The sequence below is a fragment of the Drosophila ficusphila genome, unplaced genomic scaffold (genome assembly GCF_018152265.1).
Source record: "Drosophila ficusphila isolate 14025-0441.05 unplaced genomic scaffold, ASM1815226v1 contig_414, whole genome shotgun sequence".
Taxonomy (NCBI): domain Eukaryota; kingdom Metazoa; phylum Arthropoda; class Insecta; order Diptera; family Drosophilidae; genus Drosophila; species Drosophila ficusphila.
This window is the reverse complement of record NW_025064328.1, coordinates 21,382,415-21,402,644: the sequence shown is the minus strand read 5'-3', so window position 1 is coordinate 21,402,644 and position 20,230 is coordinate 21,382,415. Positions and strand designations below refer to the sequence as shown.

The 20,230-nt window shown below is 36.6% G+C and overlaps 1 protein-coding gene across 3 annotated transcripts in view; it reads left to right on the top strand.

Moving 5' to 3' along the window:
- LOC108101728 (guanine nucleotide exchange factor DBS) overlaps positions 1–20,230 on the top strand; it is a 240,935-nt gene that overhangs the window by 186,552 nt on the left and 34,153 nt on the right. Inside the window, exon 1 of one of the 3 annotated variants that reach the window (XM_043208207.1) lies at positions 15,919–17,972. The exons of the other annotated variants lie outside the window; for them this stretch is intronic. Within the exon in view, the coding sequence (XP_043064142.1) occupies positions 16,209–17,972 (1,764 nt within the window). The 5' untranslated portion in view covers positions 15,919–16,208. Of the gene's footprint in view, positions 1–15,918; positions 17,973–20,230 lie in introns of those variants that run through there. 3 annotated transcript variants of the gene reach the window in all.

Sequence of the window (20,230 nt, the reverse complement as noted above, 5' to 3'; positions counted from 1 at the left end):
AAATATTTTTGTGCATAATTTATGCACCTTAACCGAAAACAATCAAAAAAGTAACTTAAACAAAGATTTTGTTAAATTTTGTCGCACAGTGTAATTGCACATGCATATGCGGCTTGCAAAAATTTAACTTTTCACTAATCCCTTTTTCCTTACAGAGTAAATTCTCTTAAGGCAGGTTCTCACTTTGTGGCGCAAAAAAAAAAATCGTATAGATATTTGTTCCGAAAATGTTCTCAAAAAATTTCAGATCTAAATTCAAAATATTACACGAGTTCCAGGCCTATACATAGAGCACATGTCGAGAAACGGCCTTTTGAAGCCAAAACTTTAAACGCGCTTATCTTGGAACCACTTTTCGTACCTTACGGAAGTAATTGAAGGCGTTAGGGTTAACCAATCGCCATCAATTTTTTTAAATGTTCCTAATTGTTTCCTTTAACTTATGAACTAGGATTATCTAAAAATATTGAAAACTTTTTATTTGAGAAAATTAATGAGAAAAAAACGCGAAAATCTTAATTTTTTTAAAAGCTAATAACTTTTGCAAATTTAATTTTTTTTTTTTTATCCTAGTTTCCGATTACCCGTTTTGGTTGAATCACTTCCGTAAGCGGGACACCTTTTCGCCGACATGCCGCAACTGAGGAACGCCCCCTCCCGCCCCTATTTTGATTTTTTAATTTTCAAATTTCTTTCGCAAAATAAATATGTTTTCAAATAAAGTTAAAAATTTCAGCTTTTTATCTTTAAACGTATTCTCAAAAAATTTTTTTTTAAAGTGCCATTTTTCGGCCCCACAATGTGAGAACCTGCCTTAATTTGTCTGGCTTGTTTAAAATTCAGCCTCTCTTTATTTTTTTAGTCTTTTAAACTATGTTTCGTAATTTGGTTTTGCGCTGAAAACTTTGCAAGTAGAACAATTATCAATCTCATTTATGTTATACATTATGTTCCTTTTTTAAGTTTTTTTTTGGAATGGCAATGCCATACGCAGTTTTTCGTTTTACATAAATACATATTTATCTATATTTAAATGAGACTAATTATTGCTATTTCTTGTATATATTTTGTTTTTAAAACAGTTTTACCTCGTCGCCAATGTAGTAACCCGTAAGTCCCCTCAATAAGGACAGATTATTTTCACTTTTTAAAGTCAATTTAATTTGTTTATTTAAGTAATAATTGCGTAGCATCCGCTCTGCACACTTGGTCAATTACAACTAACTCTCATTCTTCTCCGTCACTCCGCTCGCACCCTCCTGACAGTATCGCTGCTCTCCTCGCCTTGCCGGCTCCCACAATTATTAATCGCGGTTGGATTGGGTAATAGTTGTAAGGGTCAGGTGGGACTGAAGAGATTTGTTCTGTGATTTTGATTGTGCCTGCATATATCAATTAGGTATTCGACTGATAGATCGCTCCCGAAGTCGGGTCAGTTTGGCTTCCTTCCGCCGTTTAGGATGTGCTTGTGGGTGAGATCTGTGTGCCCGGTTCTCAATCGTGGAAGAATAGCGCATTCTCTTGTTGTGCACAGCCGTGGAAGATAAGCGTTTTTCCATTTCGATTTCAAGCAATTATCCTTTGATGTTTTTCCATATATCTTTTTGAACTCCCGATATGATTACGTGACAAGGCAAGTTTTGCAGCTTTGTCGGCTAGCTGGTCCCGACTATTTCTATATGCGAAGAGACCCAGGAAACGGTCGATCCAAGTTCAGCGTTAGATTTTGCACCATCTGTAATAAGCCATTTCCGGTCGTTAGCACTTCAGTATGGATAATAGCTTAAAAGTCGTTTGGACCACTCAGGTTTTGATATCCGGTAATCCGGCTTCTGCTAGACTACACTTTATAGTAGTGGATGGGAATGCACCATTTCTACGCCTGACTGCAGCGTGGTAAGGGGCGCAGTCATATATGGGTAGTCCATACTCGATTTTGGAAAACAACAAGGCTCTTGCAGATTTTAAAAGTGTGGTTGAATGCATAAAGGACTGCTTCGTGGTTAAAAATGTAATTATGTTTAGTCTATTGTTAAGGTTAATGCTTTTGTTTATCAATTGTCAGATCAAGAATTTTAAAAAAGTAACTTATTCTATATCTATCAAAATAATTATGGCTATTTATAGTATTGCTTCCTACAACTTTAGAATAGTTTGTATTTATTTAAGCCGGAGGTGTTTCCCCAATTTACAAGCCGGGCAACCAACCGAGGGGCGACAGCCTTGTATCGTACGGCACGATTTGCGAAAATTTTGACGCGATATTAAAATAAGAGACAACAAGAAAGGAAGCTAGCTTCGGCAAGCCGAAGCTTATATACAACATTATCGAAGCATTGACGACTTTTCTATTAATATTCCATATTTTTGACTATTGTTCATATGGCAGCTGTAATAGAGTTTTCTAGCCGGGATATGAATCTCAGTCGTATTCCGGGGTCCTTTACAAGAAAATTTGTAAGTCACTGAGACACTGAGCTAGAGAGGTCTGTTCATTCGATGAACAGAGATTTTATACTGTTTTGGAGGGGTTCTTCGGATCCAAAAATTCCACGGGCTGGACCTTCGGGCGAGGCCGCAACCGATCGGAAGACTTTGCGCTGAAAAGAGACTCTCGCCTAACGGAGGCGGAAAATTCCACCGGCTGGACCTTCGGGCGAGGCCGCAGCCGACAGAACAATTCGGGGCTCAGAAAACCACTCACGCGCGTTAAGGGGGATCCGCCGCCCTTCTTCCGACTTGCCCAGGGAGGATCGGCCTTCCCAAACGAGTTTACTATAGGGAGGATCCGCCTTCCCTCTTCCGTCCTAACTGGGGAGGATCGTCCATCCCAAAACGATCTGTTCACTAGGGGGGATCCGCCGCCCATTTCCCGACCTGCCTAGGGAGGATCGGCCTTCCCGAAAACGATTGCCCTACAGGGAGGATCCGCCTTCCCTTTTCCCGGCCTACTCGGGGAGGATCGTCCGTCCCAAAACGAGTTATGCACTAGGGAGGATCCGCCTTTCCTTTACCGTCCTAACTAGGGAGGATCGGCCTTCCCAAAACGTTTTGTTCACTGTGCCCGTGGGGTAAATTACAAGGGGGAGGAGTTTCGTATTATCAAGACTACGCAAGGAAAAAATCAATGGCAACGGGTTAATATTTTTACTTGCTTTATTTAATTCTATTAGTATCCTCACTGCACCGATTACAGTGCGTTCCTCTAACCTGTATTCGGGATCCCACGTGTTTCCTCCAAAAATGCGCCTGCTTGGCGTTTTCCCGCGCTCGTCCGTTCACAACTTTGATCTCTCACCGACTGCCTCGATCTTGCTTCCCCTGTGTGCCCGCATACCTTTTTCCCCTTCATCCTTCCTAAGCTTATCTGGCACCTCTCTGCGCTTTCTGGTATTTTATCCAGGATCGATACCGTGGGCGGGGTTTATTACCCAGTTTAATATTCTAATCCCAAGTATTTAGCTTTAACATAATTATATATATATTTGGCTCCTTGCCGCCGACTTCAGGGTCATTCTCTTAAATCTATAACAAATCCTTATAACTATAAATCCAAAACAAAACTTCATAATACTTTTCTCCTAGAACTAATAATAATGATATTCGGTACGTTTTTCTGCTGGCTGTGACGGTCTGGCCATCCGGCCACAATTTAATTTGTTATTCAAGAGTCGTTAGAAAACTCTATATTCCAAAAATCATGATTTTCTGATGAGAAATAACGATGTTATCATTTTATTTCAGTTAATTCTATATACATTTTTCGATCTTTCCTATGGCAGCTATATGATATAGTTGTCCGATTTTTATGCAATTTTTAAATCAAGGCTAGTTAAAAAACTTGATACTCAAAAAATCATAGTCGTGTGATGAAAAACAATGACGTTATCAATTAATTTCCATTAATTCTAAATATATTTTTTGATCTCTCCTATGGCAGCTATATGATACAGTTATCCGATTTTGATAAAATTTAATCCGAAATTCAATAGTAGTTAGAAAACGCCATCTGGAAGAAATCAAGTCGATCTGATCAAAAACAACGGAGTGAGAATTTTTTTTTTCAATCTCTCGTATGGGAGCTATCCGACAGAGTCGGCCGATCCGGCTCGTTCCGACTTATATACTGCGTGCAATAACTACAAAACTTTTGGGAAAGTTTCAGCACGATAGCTTCAAACTGAGAGACTGGTTTACATAGAAACAGACAGACGGACAGACAGACGGACGGACCGACGGACAGACGGACAGACAGACGGACAGACAGACGGACGGACCGACGGACAGACGGACAGACGTACAGACGGATTTCGATTCAGATCGTGATGCTGATCAAGAATATATATACTTTATGGGGTCTAAGGTGTCTCCTTCACTGCGTTGCAAACTTCTGACTGAAATTATAATACCCTTTGCTTTGCAAGGGTATACAAATTAATAAAGCGATAAAGAAATTTTAAATTTAATTTAATTTTAAATTTAAAGGCATAGTTTAGTACTAATGGCTCTAGGAGCTGTAGAGAGTCACTAGTAAATACTATACAAAACAGTCTATTAAGGTCATAACAAAGTACTCTGAAAGGCTCATGCACGTTATAATTAGGTCTACAAAGAAATAAGACTAAAGGAACATATTTTCTAGTTACTCTATGATATGATATGAGAAATTTAGTCAACTCAACTGTCAATTTTAACTCGAATAAGATTACGAATAAACACATTACCAAGCATCGTTCTACGATTAGTAAGGGAGAGCAAATTTATTAGAATAGGAGGGTAGGATTACCAGCATTTTTAGTTTAGCCGGCGTAGAGCCAAAAGTAAAAAGCTTTTTTGGACTGATTTTATACGATCATCGAGAACTCCGTATTGAGGACTCCAAACAGGTGCCCCATACTCAAGTGACATTATGTGGATTGACCTGACAAAACGTCATCAGCTTGCACATAGAGCTGTTTAAATTTAGTAAGTTATGGTGGTGCCAGTTTTGAAAATTTCTTAGGTCTGATTGAAGGTGATCGGGTTATTATAAATACATAAGTACATATAGAAAACATAAGGACGCGAGAATACGCAATGACCAATGCAAGGTCATTAATATACAGGGTAAAAAGTAATGGTCCCAGGTGACTTCCTTGTGGTAAACCAGAGATAACTCTGGGGAGACTACTTAAGGAATTTTTGAAAAGGACTCTTTGTGTCCGACCACTGAGATAACCAAAGATCCAACTTAAAAGATCAACTGGAATTCCTATCATGTCAAGATTGCATATCAATAGGAAGTAATTTTCATAGTCCAATGCTTTACTGAAGTGTGTGTAAATGACATCAATTTGAGATTGATTTTTATATCCATTTATCACAAAGGACGTGAGCTCTAAAATATTAGTTGTAGTAGACCTGCGCTTCATAAATCCGTTTTGGCATGGAGATATGACTGATCTACGAAGGTGCTGCTCGTTCAAAAAATTTTGTAATTGCTGACAATTTAAAAATACCCCTATAGTTTTTTGCATTCGACATCTTTCCTTTTTTGTGAAGTTCAATCACAAATGACTCCTACCAAACAAGGAGAAACTGACAATTTTGTAGGGATAGGGTAAACAGCTTGAGAAGGGGTTTAGACAGTATTTAAAAACACACCCAGGAATCCCGTTAGGGCGTGGAGCGTTAACTGGTGTAACACGTTGAAGATCCAAAAGTAGGGAGCTTTCGTTAAAGGAGAAACAAAATACATATAAGCTCCGAATTAGGTACGGAGTATAAATATGGCTCACTTGAATAAAACACTGTGGTGTAAGTCGTTTGAAAGAATTGGGCAACTAGATCGTCTATTGCCTGATCGGTAGCCTTAATCGTGGTAAAGTTTGACCGAGCTCTTATGTATTTTCCAAAAACAGACTGACAACATGAAATATTTATATCTATATCTATAAATAAATGTGCGGAATCGCATTACAAGAGAACGGCTGGGCCGATCTGGCTCAAAGAAGAAGGTTATAGCATAAGAAAATTTTGGGAAAACCTTCTGGAAAAGTCTCTAGCGGCTCAGCAGATGTGCACAATGTTGTATGTAAAATTCTAAAACACACAACAAAGATCATAGCTGCGTTGAGATTGTGTATCGATGAAGTCGGTAAAAAAATATTTAAACAAAAAAATCGAGTGTGCTTATACAATTGGAAATATTGCCAGCTGTTAGACGATTAAGGCTTGGACGACGTTCGCGCAATGTAAAAAATAGTCCGAATTTCCGTAATAGTCGGACGCAAGAGGAACGTGCAGAAATAAATGAATCGACACCTGCCCGAATGGCACAACTTCGCGCACAAACCCCACCTCAACCCCGACAAAAAAAATTGAGGAAGACGAGCCGCAAATGAAAACTTGAATCGCGCTGCATTCGCATACAATTCTGAAACACCCTACAAAGATCATAGCTGCGTTGTTATTGGTTCATTGTCTGTCGTATGTCAGCATTGCAATGCACTGAAGTTTCGAAAACCCCCGGCTTATGCTGTGCAGGTGGCAAAATTAAATTGCCCGTTTTGGCTCATCCACCAGAGCCATTGTATTCGCTACTATATGGAAATTCAGCCCAATCAAACAGTTTCCTAAAGCTTGCACGAAAATATAACGGATGCTTTTAAATGACGTCATTTGGAGCCGAGGTTGTTCATCAACCAGGCTACAATCCAAGTTATAAGGTAATGGCGTCTCTCTTTTATCAAAATGAACAGCTCCCTTTTTTTTGAAAATTGCATCCCAACATTCAGATTCAAAGGCAAATTCACCACCGAGCGGGCGCTTTGTTACCACATCGCTCTCCAATGATTTCTAGTCAACAAAATTTCACAACAAATTTGAAATAACAGTGTTCTATTATTACTCTGGGGTTATATGAAATCGTGAAATTGGGGCGGGACAAAGTACGCCGGGTCCGCTAGTTTTTTATAAAGTGTGGACTTTAAATTCCTATGGTGTGTCAACTCTTTGCTTAACCAAGGTTGTTTATTGAATGTTGACGGGTTATGTTGCGGAACACACGAGCTAAAAAACAGTTTGATCGTCGAATAAAAAATTGTAATGGCGTTTTCCATATTATTGCAGGAATAGAGATCGGACCAGTCATTGCCAGATATAAGATAATTAAGTCTCAGAAAGTTAGCCCTGCGAAAACAATGAGTTCGCTTGGCTGCCTTTATAGCATTATTTTTAACAGTTATACCAGTGTCGATAGTAACCTCGAAAGCAGGGTGATACGGATCTTCAGGCAGCGTAAGTGGTGATGCTCTAGAAAGAAAAACACTTTCAGGGTTTGAAACAAGGCACAAATCAAGTAAACGATCTAATGAATTTCGAACATGGTTTACCTGACACAGAGGTATGTCAAGTAGACCGTCAATGAAATCATGTTGGCCTATGGGTTGTAAAGCGTTGGAATTATCATCCGAGGACCACGTAGTTCCAGGTATATTAAAATCACCTAAAACTTCTAACTGATCCATATCGGACAAAGAACTCGAAATTGACTTTATGACTGATAGGTGCCTAAAATAGTCCTCAAGTTCGGACGAAGGAGGCATGTAAGAGCAGGTAATAAAAATTAACCTGCCAGCGACAGACAGTTTTACGCATAAAAATTCTAGCTCAAAGTTCAAATGATCTTCTGTCAAAACCTCTTCTGACGTGAGGTTAGCGTCCACTGCAATAAGGACGCCCCCTCCCCGTCTAGAGGGACGGTCATGCCTATATATTGTGTACTTACCGGGAAAAACTTCGGAGGTACAGATCTCCGGCTTTAACCAGGTTTCTGTAAACACAATATCTTTAGATGCAAACGAAATGCTATCAGTATACAATTTGAATAGCTTGCTACGCAAATCTCTTGTTTTCTGATAGCTAATTAGGAGGTTAGTGGTTAGTTTTTTGGGGGAGGAGCTAAAGACGGCACGGATTGTTGTCCCCGGCTGGGGAGTTTTAATCCCACAGGGCCTTTCTTTTTATACCCTTGCAGAGCAAAGGGTATTATAATTTCAGTCAGAAGTTTGCAACGCAGTGAAGGAGACACCTCAGACCCCATAAAGTATATATATTCTTGATCAGCATCACGATCTGAATCGAAATCCGTCTGTAAACTAGTCTCTCAGTTTTGAAGCTATCGTGCTGAAACTTTCCCAAAAGTTTTGTAGTTATTGCACGCAGTATATAAGTCGGAACGAGCCGGATCGGCCGACTATATCGGATAGCTCCCATACAAGAGGTCAAAAAATAAAGGGAAAAATTATTCTGCCGTTGTTTTTCATCGAATTGACTTGATTTCGTCCAGATGGCTTTTTTTTAATTACTATTGAATTTTGGATGAAATTTTATTAAAATCGGATAACTCTATCATATAGCTGCCATAGGAAAGATCAAAAAATAGATATAGAAATAATGGCAAAATAATCATAACGTTGTTGTTTTTTATTCCACGAGCATGATTTTTACAACATCGACTTTATGAACTACCTTTGAACCGAGAAAAAAATTTCATAAAAATCGGACAACTATATCATATAGCCGCCATATGAACAATAGTCGAAAATATGGAAAATTAATAAAAAAGTTGTCATAGCTTCGATGTTGTTAGCCTTTATGTATTTTGTTCGACTTGTTTGATGACTGCAAGGGTATATAAGCTTCGGCTTGCTGAAGCTAGCTTCCTTTCTTGTTTATTCTTGCTACGAACTCCTTAACCACCATTTTAGCGGACCAAAAATCACTCGAGCATATGGTGTTAAAAAGTTCATCAGGAACACTTATCTCGAAAAATGAAATGTTCGTAGCATATGAAAAGTCAAATTTTCCCCCTTCACTTTAACATAATTTATTTTGTCTTTGATATAAGACGAGACATTAAATGATGTAAGATCAGGTTGCAGCCGGGAAACAAATATTCGTTTGATTTGTGGAATCACTATGAGGGGCTTTGGGCAGGTAGTCCGGTCTCAGAAACCGCTTGTGGGGGTATATTTAGCTGGCTGTTTTCATCGAGAACTTCTTTGATTTTATTATTTAAATTCGGGTTGTTTTTAAATTTACTAAATGTAAATGTAATGGCATCGTCTGCTTAAATTGAAAGTTCAATTTGTTTGCTTAAGCAAGGAAGTAATAATATCGAACTGAAAGATGTTATTTCATGTGTTGGTTGTGGGGTTTTAAAATAGGGATAATAATGTCGGATCTCCACACATAGGGGGTAGGATCCCTCCGCGAGCATTTTAAATAGACGATATTTAGCTACTAAAGGTGGCTATTTAAGCATCGGATAGGAGATACTGTCAAGACCGGGAGTTTTCCCTTTCGTATATTAAAGGGCGTTTTCAAGCTCTTTGATAGTGAAGTTCGCGTCAAGATCGTTAGAGGCAAAGTTAGGGGCATACCGGGAGTTTTTCCTTTCGCATATTGAAGGGCGTATTAAAGCTTTCTAAAAGTGAAGTTCGCGTCAGGATCGTTAGATGTCGAGATTTGCTTAGAAGGAATACTTTCTTGGGAAAGAATTTCGGATTTTCGAACTTCTAGGGAGAAGTTGTCATTTTCGGAGTAGTCCAACTATAAGTTCCCGAAAGCATTTCCGATATCTGAAGGCAGGTGGGGTTCGTTTTTTTAGATTATAACTTTAAGGTTGTTTGGGGAATGCCCGATTAGGTATTTTAGGTCAAACCATATTTTCTTGGTGGAAGACAAAGCGAGAAATGTTAGAAGTGAATCTTTCAAAGGCATCCCTTTAATGGCAACGTCGGCCCTGGTTTGCTTGTGTATTTGCCAAAGAGATTGTTTTTGTGGCCTCAAGCCTTGGAGCGCTTGATTCAACCACGGGAGAATTCTGAAACGTGTACAGGGTTTTGATTGCGGCATCGCGATATTGGCTGACGTTTTAATGGTTTTAGTTATTTTAGCAGCAAAAAGATTTAGATCACCTGTTGCAGGGAAGTTAAGCATTTCGTTAGATACAGTTCCCAGTTGGCTTTTTCAAATTAAAATTTGGGAATCGGTGGTATGTTTTTCGAGTTTGAGCGGAAACAAATTTATGTAGTTATGGAATAATAGTCGCTTGGGCTTAGTGAGTCCTTAACGGTCCTCTTACAGGAAGGGGCAGAGATGCTGAGGCTAAAGTGACATCTATGTTCAAGGAAAAAATTATTGGTAGAGTGGTGGATAGCAAAGCCATAAAGACATAAGTTTTAAGAATGTGCTCAACAAATTTCAGATCAAAATTTGAAAAATTACAAGAGTTACAGGCCTTTACATGGAGCACATGTCGAGCACCGGCCATTTGAAGCCAAAACTTTAAACGCGTTTATCTCGGAACCACGTTTTCGGACCATACGGAATTAGTTGAAGGCGTTGGGGTTAACCATTCGCCATAAATTTTTTTTTAAATGTTCCTAATTGTTTCCTTTAACTAATGAACTAGGATTATCCAAAACTATTGAAAACTGTTTAATTGAGAAAATAATTAGAGAGGAAAAAGCGCAAAAATCTAAATTTTTTTAAAAGCTAATAACGTTTGCAATTTTCGTTTTTTTTCTGATCCTAGTTCATTTTATGCACAGTACTGTACATTTTAAGAATCCTTTTGGTTTTTGAGTTTCCGATTACCCGTTTTGGTTGAATCACTTCCGTAAGCGGGACACCTTTTCGCCGAAATGCCGCAACTGAGGAACGCCCCCTCCCGTCCCTTTTTGTTTTTTTTCATTTTCGAAAATTTTTTTTTTTTTTAAAAAAAAAGCTAAAAATTTCAGCCTTTTATCTTTAACCGTTTTCTAAAAACAATATTTTTAAAAAAGTGCCATTTTTCGGCCCTATAAGGTGAGAGCCTGCCTTAATACCGCACACAGTGAGCGATTTGGTGTCGCTAGCGGCATTTAATTAATAACTTCTAAACTGAAATAGATGTATTCAGTCGGGTTTTTTCACTGGTCAGAGAAATATGATATAATTTTGAAGTAAAAAAAATTTTTTTTTTTTTTTTTAAATATATTTTTAAAATATAAAATATTCTTTTACTTTTATTTTTTTTAACTTTAATTAACATATTTCACAAATAAACTTTATCTAAAAAAGGCTAGAATGTTATTCGGAATCATCGGAATCAGAGAGAGGCATATCAAAAAATACTAAAATATACCAAACAAGAAAGAAAGCCGAAGCTTATATACCCTTGCAGTCATTAAAAATGTCAAACAAAATACATAAGGGCCAAACAACGTCGAAGCTATGAAGATTTTTCTGTTAATTTTCCATATTTTCGACTATTGTTCATATGACAGCTATACGATTTAGTAGTCCGATTTTGATGATATTTAATTTGAAATTCAATAGTAGTTAGAAAACGCCATCTGGAAGAAATCAGGTCGACCTGATCAAAAACAACGTTTTTTTTATACCATTCCTCCGTATTGCAGCTATCCAATATAGTCGGCCGATCCGGCCCGTTCCGACTTATATACTGCGTGCAATAACTACACAACTTTTGGGAAAGTTTTAGCAAGATAGCTTTAAAACTGAGAGACTAGTTTGAAAAGAAACGGACAGACGGACAGACGAATAGACGAACAGACAAACAGTCGGACAGACAAACAGACGGACAGACAGACGGACGTACAGATGTTTTTCGATTCGGATCGTTATGCTGATCAAGAATATATATACTTTATGGGGTCTGAGGTGTCTCCTTCACTGCGTTTCAATTTACTATTGAATTTTGGATTAAATTTGATCAAAATCGGATAACTCTATCATATAGCTGCCATAGGAAAGATCAAAAAATATATATAGAAATAATGGCAAAATAATCATAACGTTGTTGTTTTTTATTCCACGAGCATGATTTTTACAACATCGACTTTATGAACTACCCTTGAACCGAGAAAATTTCATAAAAATCGGACAACTATATCATATAGCTGCCATATGAACAATAGTCGAAAATATGGAAAGCTTCGATGTTGTTAGCCTTTATGTATTTTGTTCGACATGTTTGATGACTGCAAGGGTATATAAGCTTCGGCTTGCCGAAGCTAGCTTCCTTTCTTGTTTTTTTTTACAATTCGATAATAGATACTTTGATTAGATTTATCCAAGCATTTTAAAAGCTCTACGATGAGCTGATCATCAGCTGTGAACGGACAAACACAGAAAATGATTTTGCAAAGAACTTTACAAAATTTTACCTGTTTGCGCGCATCGAATTCAAGTTCCACGGAAATTTACAATTTTTAGTGAATTTATTAAAAGTTTGGTTTTTTATTATTTTCAAGGTATGCATTACAAAAAAAATTAATGCTTGTGACCGGTCTATAAATGTGTAGCTCATAAAACGTAGTGGCAATTCAGTGTATTGCCAACGAGCCCGGATTAGCGTACGCCTGTCTTTCGTGGAGAAGAACTTACCTGATTCAAGTGGATTCAGTCTAACTCTTTTATTAGCCGAAAGTGTGAATCAGTGGCGTTCAATGTGTGTAATATGAACTGCTAGTACCTGCTAGCCTTCAAACTATGGTACTTTTAAGGCACAATGTCAGTAGCAAAAAGGGATCTTTATACCCTTGCAGAGCAAAAGGGTACTATAATTTCAGTCAGAAGTTTGCAACGCAGTGAAGGAGACACCTCAGACCCCATAAAGTATATATATTCTTGATCAGCATCACGAGCAGAATCGGAATTTGTATGTACGTCTGTCCGTCTGTCCATCTGTCCGTCTGTCCGTTTCTGCCCAAACTAGTCTCTCAGTTTTAAAGCTATCTTGCTGAAACTTTCCCAAAAGGTGTGTAGTTATTGCACGCAGTATATAAGTCGGAACGGGCCGGATCGGCCGACTATATCGGATAGCTCCCATACGAAAGAATGAAATAAAAAATTCTCACGCCGTTGTTTTTGATCAGATCGACTTGAATTCTTCAAGATGGCGTTTTCCAACAGTTATTGAATTTCGGATTAAATTTGATCAAAATCGGATAACTCTATCATATAGCTGCCATGGGAGAGTTTGAAAAATATATATAGAATTCATGGAAATAAATTTATAACATCGTAGTTTTTTATCCCACGAGCATGATTTTTTGAATATCAAGTTTTTTAACCACTCTTATACTGAGAAAAAAGTTTCATAAAAATCGGACAACTATATCTTATAGCTGCCATAGAAAAGATCGAAAAATCTATTTAGAAATAACGGAAATAAAATTATAACATCGTTGTTTTTCATCAGACAAGTATGAAAGCTCCCTTATGATCTATAGTCGAAAATATGCAAAATGAATAGAAAAATCGTCTTAGCTTCGATTTTATTTAACCTTTATGCATTTGGTTCGACATATTTGATGACTGCAAGGGTATATAAGCTTCGGCTTGCCGAAGCTAGCTTCCTTTCTTGTTTTTCCGATGATTCTGAATATAATTCTATCCATCTTTAAATTATGTTTGTTTATGGAATATATTAATTGAAGTTTGAAAAACATAAAAATAAATCAACATTTAAAATTAAAAAATATTTTTTTTGAATTAAAAAAAAAAAAAAAAAGTATAAAAAAAAACTTTTTTTAACTTAAAAAATTGTATGATTTTTCTTTGATCGGTGAAAAAAAACCGACTGAAGATATCTATTTTAGTTTAGAAGTTATTAATTAAATGCCGCTAGCGAGACCAAATCGCCCACTGTGCGACAGCGGCGTATACGCCTTATATGTATGTCTAGATCGACTTATAAGGTGATGCTTTTCAAAAATAATAATTATAATATACTTTTGCGTATCCGACGTTTTTGTTCAAGCAAAGGTTGAAATAAAATTTTTATAATTTAAAGTTAAGCAAATTATATTTGTATACTAAATAATAATAAAAAATAAAATATCTTTTGTTTGGTTTTTATTTTTCGTTAATTATATTAAAAAAATTAAGGCATCCTTAAATGTTTAAAATAAATAATATTAACGTAACTCGATAAAGACAACGGATAAAATTTAACAGTGCATTATCTGGTTGAGGTTCCTGCAGTAAATCACATATGTACATTAATTTTATGCATTTTAAATTTGAAAATTCATTTTGCCACTGCTTGCTTAATTTTATTAATACAAGTTTTTTATTCCACTTTTTTCTACGGAGTTTCACTTTCAATTGAACTTTCTGTTAGGGTTTCTTTTGGGTCTCTGCTTTTTCCAGGTCAGTTCCACGAAGACACTCCGTGTAAGCTTTGTTTGGTTTTTCATGTAGACCTGTTTTCTAAACGTAACGAAAATTACCTACTTATGTATTTAATTTGCACTAGGTTATACACATCACTTAAAACGTAAAGATTGCTTATGTTATCTCTACATAAAAAATAATAAGAAAAAGTCATTAGGGCAACAAAAAACAAGTAGCATAGAATATAGGCTTTGTTGAAGAATATTATAAAGAGAAAGCGCAACAATTAAAGATATTACGGCCAATAAACGGTTCACCATCCGCCCCGACCCCGCGGTCATGCAAGAAAACATCAAACAAGTTGCATCAAACATGTCGAACTTAAACTCTATACACAAGATATCTTCTTTTAACATTTCTGTAAAGCGAAAAAATATCAGCCTGTTATTGACTAGCTACACGGAAGAAAAAGCATGTCAACAAATTCTCAAAACTTTGACCCCTTTTGATGCCCTTGACAAGAGGGTTTTTATTTTATCTAACGTTTGTAACGAAGGTATTGACACACCTATAGTGCTTATAGTCCGTCCTTCTGGCTGCCCATCAATTTAACTAACTTTTGCTACATTTTTTTTTATTTAATACATATTCGTAACAAATTATAAATCATATACTGCGATTTGTAATGAAAACAAAATCTTTCTTAAGGGGCACAACTAGTGTGACATTTCAAAAAAATCTTTTTTTTTTCTTTCATATTTCAGTAGATTACACCTTTAAAAATAACATATTAAAATTTCAAATCGTTATCTTAAATAGTTTTTGAGTTATAGCAACTTTAAGAGCAGCCGCTCGTATAGCAGTGTATACGATCATTTTATCTTTAAACGAGTTTTTCTCGAAACAGCATTTTCCGAATTTGCTGCAGTGATAACTTAAAAACTAATGATCCGATCACTATCAAATTTTTTTTAGATGTTCTATATATAGTCCTCCCTACAATGACCTATCGGTTTTTTGATCCGATCAAAAATCGAATTTTGGCAGGCCAAAAACGACCAAAATTTTGGGTAAAATTCGATTTTTATTTTTTTAAACGCCGCCATTTTGTCAATTTTTGATATTTTTTATTTATCGTAGGTCATTGTATGGACAATATCATCTAGTTTAACGAGAATTTTTCATTTTTTGATTTCATCCACGGAGAAGGCCGGAATCACTGCAGCAGTTGGGGCACTTTTTTTTTTAGCGCCGTTGGAGATCGGCTCTAGCTTAAAAAATATTTAATTTTTTTCTTTAAAAATTTTACTGTATATTCTTCAAACATGTATAAATATATTCTGAAAATTTGAAAAGAATTGATCAAGTAGTTTTTTTTATAAAAATTCCCAAAAATCACCATTTTTTTAGGCCGTCACACTAGTTGTGCCCCTTAATTACTCTTTAAATCTTTATTTAATTGCAATACAATTTATTTATTTTTCGATTTACACACAAAGTCTCTGACGTAAACGAATTAAAAAATATACGGTTTCAAACAGTTTTGTTTACCAACCATTCTTAAAATTGTCAAAAATTAAGGAATGTATTGGTTGTTATTTTTAATAATGTACATAATTTATTTGTTATTATAATGTTTACCTAGGTACATTTTTCTAATAATAGTGTTTAAGTGTATCCAACTTTTAACACACGAAAAACTTGTTTCAACCGCAACCGCTGCTTCTTTGTTGGCTTTCCAACAACAGTGTAATCTGAGCTTCTGAAGAAGTAGCTACAAAACCTTGCAGTCGGAATCAAGTGCCGGGTGTGGCAACGGTTGACGGATAAAAACCGGCTTTTAGTTGTTAATGTGTGCGGGGTGAAAATGTTAAAAATAATGATGTTTTAGATTAACCGTTATCAACCGCCGGAAAACCAATTTTAAAAAAGTAGAACATAGGCTTTCGAGTTGTTAAACGTTAGAGAACAAAATAAAATTGTTGTAATATTTTTGATGAGCTTTTTATCATCGAGCTATTCATTTTTAAGAAAAAATGTCTAGCACTCAATCGCAAATGAAACCTTTTGGCGATGTGGTTGACAGAGAAAACAATATTGATTCGCCAAATAGTACCAGTGTACCCAAAATGGACTTGCTAAAGGTTAATTATGTGCACCAGTGCAAGAATGCTATTATTCACAAGTCAAACGATTCACCTTTGACTGCGCAACGATACAATCCGAATCCATTTGGTGGATACCGCCGTCAGTTGAAAAATATACCGATAATCGAGGATAGGCATCGAAACGGTCAAAATCGATCGTCAAACAGCTCACGGATTTTGCTGGAAAATCTTAAAATGCCAAAAGCTGATTCTTGGCAAGAGCTGACGCCTCAGGACTCAAAATTTAAAACTTATACTAATGATACAAACTACGTTTCAACACAATGCGCCGTAAGTTCCGCAAGTAATTTGGACAATTTAGAGACTGTCATAATAGAGAGTAATGTTGATGATATATGTGACTGTAAAATATCGCGCAACTGGAAATCCCATAATGATTGTATTGGTTTTCCAAATGCAGTCGTCGGTGTTATTTCCCGGAAAGACCGCATTGCCCGCATTGAGAACAAAAGGAGCAGCTCTCACCGAAAATCAGCGACTCGAATACCGAAGCCAAACGATGCGCGCGATAATCATTCTATACCGGAGTGGATGTTTAAAAACCCAGGAACTGGGGAAAGAAATGGCAGCAACAAGTGCAGCAGCATTGTTTCTATTACGCAACCAAAGCCATCCTCCCGCCTTCAACAAATAATTATGTTTGGCCGTGTACATATGAATGATCAGCCGTTGAAGAGAAAAACTAAACTTCCTGAAGCTTCCAGCAACGAAAGCTACGAATGCAGTATGTTTTCAAAGCTCCTATCTAAAGAAGATCGCAATAAAGAAAGTTTTAAAGATAACCTTTCTATTAACAGCATCTCTGATCCCGGCTTTTCTGCCAATAAAAAAAAACGCAGTCAGCAACGATTTCAAACAATTAAGGATGGAGACTCGGTGAACGATGATTACAATGAAAAGCAACTGCTCAAAGAACGCGATGAAATTGATGGCTTACTTCAAATAAAGGGTTTTTTGGACCATAACGATTTGCAGAACTTTTCGAATAAAAATTTGACCAAAATGACAACTAATGAACTGCTAAGTGCTGCCACAGCAAATAACAAAAAGTGTAACATTGATCTAGAGCGCAGATTAAATAATTTTCAAATCAAGGGAGAAGAACAACAGTTTGATGATATTTGGAACAATGAAATTTGTCATCCCCATGAGAAATATTTTAAAACCGACTCTCATCCACCGTCCATCGCCAAAAACAGTCCTGCCTCAATTATCTTTATGAACGGGAAGTACAATGACTCGAGTAAATTTCCACAATCAACGAGGTCTTATTCTGTTGAGTTATTGTCAAGTGATTCAGTTTCACTATCAGGTTGCAGTGGATCTTGCTTGGAAAACAGTTCTCAGTGCGATTCAGATGAAGATTGCTTCGAATGTAATCATAATCAAAATGTCTCTAAGCTTATTAACGACCTTCCCAAGGATTTCTACAATACCGACGAAGGCATTTTCTGGAACAACGCTTATGACGACATTCCAATGGAAACCTGCAGCCTTTCATGCACCGACAAGAATGATTGTTTACACTTGGATGAAAATTTAAGCGAAAACATAAAACCCATATCGGTACAAGAAATTAAAGCCAGTGGTTTAGTTGCGAATTTTACACGAAGCCAAATGTTCCTGCTAAAGGTATGTTGACCACCTTTAAAATCTAAACATAATAAATATAATTGCCTTTTTAAAAAATATAGCTATAATATATAGATAAGAATATTGATAAAGATTCTTACATTTAGCAAAAGCACTGAGTTTTTAGTGAAGGTGATGTAATTGTATAAAAGAAAAAATAATTAAATGCTCTTCTTATGACTTGAAAATTTAGCTATGAATACTACTGCAGAACCACGCAATTTTGAAAAAAAAATATTGCAGGAAGTGATGAAGGGCATAGGAGTGTGGCATTCGGCTTCCGCTTGGAAAAACTAATTTGGGATTTTCTCCGCTCCATTGAATTCCTGCATTTCTTCAAAGTTTAGTTTAACGGTGCAAAGTTATTTCGTTTTCTTTTCCGTTTTTTAACATGCATTATTTCGTATTACAGAAAGACAGGCAGACGGCTAGACAGACAGAACTGCAGACGTATTTCGATTCAGATCGTTTTTTACTTTATGGGGTCTGAGGTGTCTCCTTCACAGCATTGCAAACTACTGACTGATTTGATAATACCCTCTGCAAAGGTATTAAATCACAGGAAAAAATTATAACGCCTTACTTTTTGATCATATTGCCTTAATTTCTTCCAGATGGTGTTTTTTAACTACTATTGAATACATACATAATATAGCTTTCATATAAACAATTGTCAAAAAAATAGAAAATTTATAAAAAAAAAAGTGTCATAGCTTCGATGTTGTTTAACCTTTATGTATTTTGTTCGACATTTTAGATGACTGCAAGGGTATCTTTCTTGTTATATCCTTGCAGAGCAAAGGGTATTATAATTTTGGTCAGAAGTTTGCAACGCAGTGAAGGAGACACCTCAGACTCCATAAAGTACTATATGTATATTCTTGATCAGCATCACGATCTGAATAGAAATACGTCTGTACATTTGTTCGTCTGTCCGCCTGCCCGTTTCTACGCAAACTAGTCTCTCAGTTTTAAGTGTGTAGTTATTGCACGAAGTTGCGGTAAATATCTATTCTCAAATTGGGCATATACCTATATATATATATGTTGCATAAAGTCCTATTCAGGCATATACATATTTATATATAAAACACCGCCTGAATCGATGTTAATGTGAACATTTGCCGGTCTGTTTGTTTCTATGAACCATAAACTAGCATACTCTAAGCCAGTGGTTCCCAAACTTATTTTGTCTACTGCCCACTTTGAAAATAAATATTTTTTTCCCATTTTTTTCACCTATTTAAAAACCACAATAACTTCAAATTAAATTAATTAATTATTAAGACCTGTATATGTATGTATATTAACGAAGAATTCTAAAAGAAACTTACTATAACCCGCAACTTGAAACCTGAGCGCAGTAGGTAACATACAATGGCGCTTAGGTCTCAACTTAACTCTTACGGGCTCCACCTGCCAATAAGAATGATTATTGAAATGCAACTTTATAGTATCCCTCTCTCTTACCGCCCCCCTTGAGACCTGCAGCGCCCACAAGGGGGCGGTTTCGCCCACTTTGGAAAAGACTGCTCTAAGCTATCTCGCTGAAACTGAAACTTTACCAAAAGGTTTTTAGTTATTGCATGTAGAGTATATATCGAATCGGGTCGGATCGGAATATATAAGATATCGTATTGATCCCAAACGAGAAATAAAAAAACAAGAAAGGAAGCTAGCTTCGGCAAACCAAAGCTTATATACCTTTGTAGTCATCAAATATGTCGAACAAAATACATAAAGGCTAAACAACATCGAAGCTATGACGATTTTTTATTAATTTTCCATATTTTCGACTATTGTTCAGTCAGCGCTTTGCGGGCGATTGCGGTCCAGATTAATTGAAAGCTCCCCAATGATCAGCTCGTGATCGCTGTCTATCGTTGCTCCCCTCTTGTTTCTCACTTCCAGGAGAGACTTTCTTCATTTTCTGCTTAGGCAAATATGGTCGATTTGGTTTCGTGCATTTCCACTCGGATTTTCCACGTGTATTTGTGGACATCTCTATGTGGGAACAGACTAACTCCAATGATCCACTGGAATAGTGATATTAATTCGAAGGATGCCAGTAAGAGTGGTTGTAAGAGTAGCATAGAAGTCGTCTTTAACGTGTCCTTAATGAGTCTGACTAAAGTGGGGGTCCAGGAATGTAGCGTTCCTTTCATTCTTCTGGCTACGAATATCCCTACTCCATATATGCTTCCCTCATTACCACTATGCAAGATACGATTGTAATTTACTGATATTGTTGTCCCACT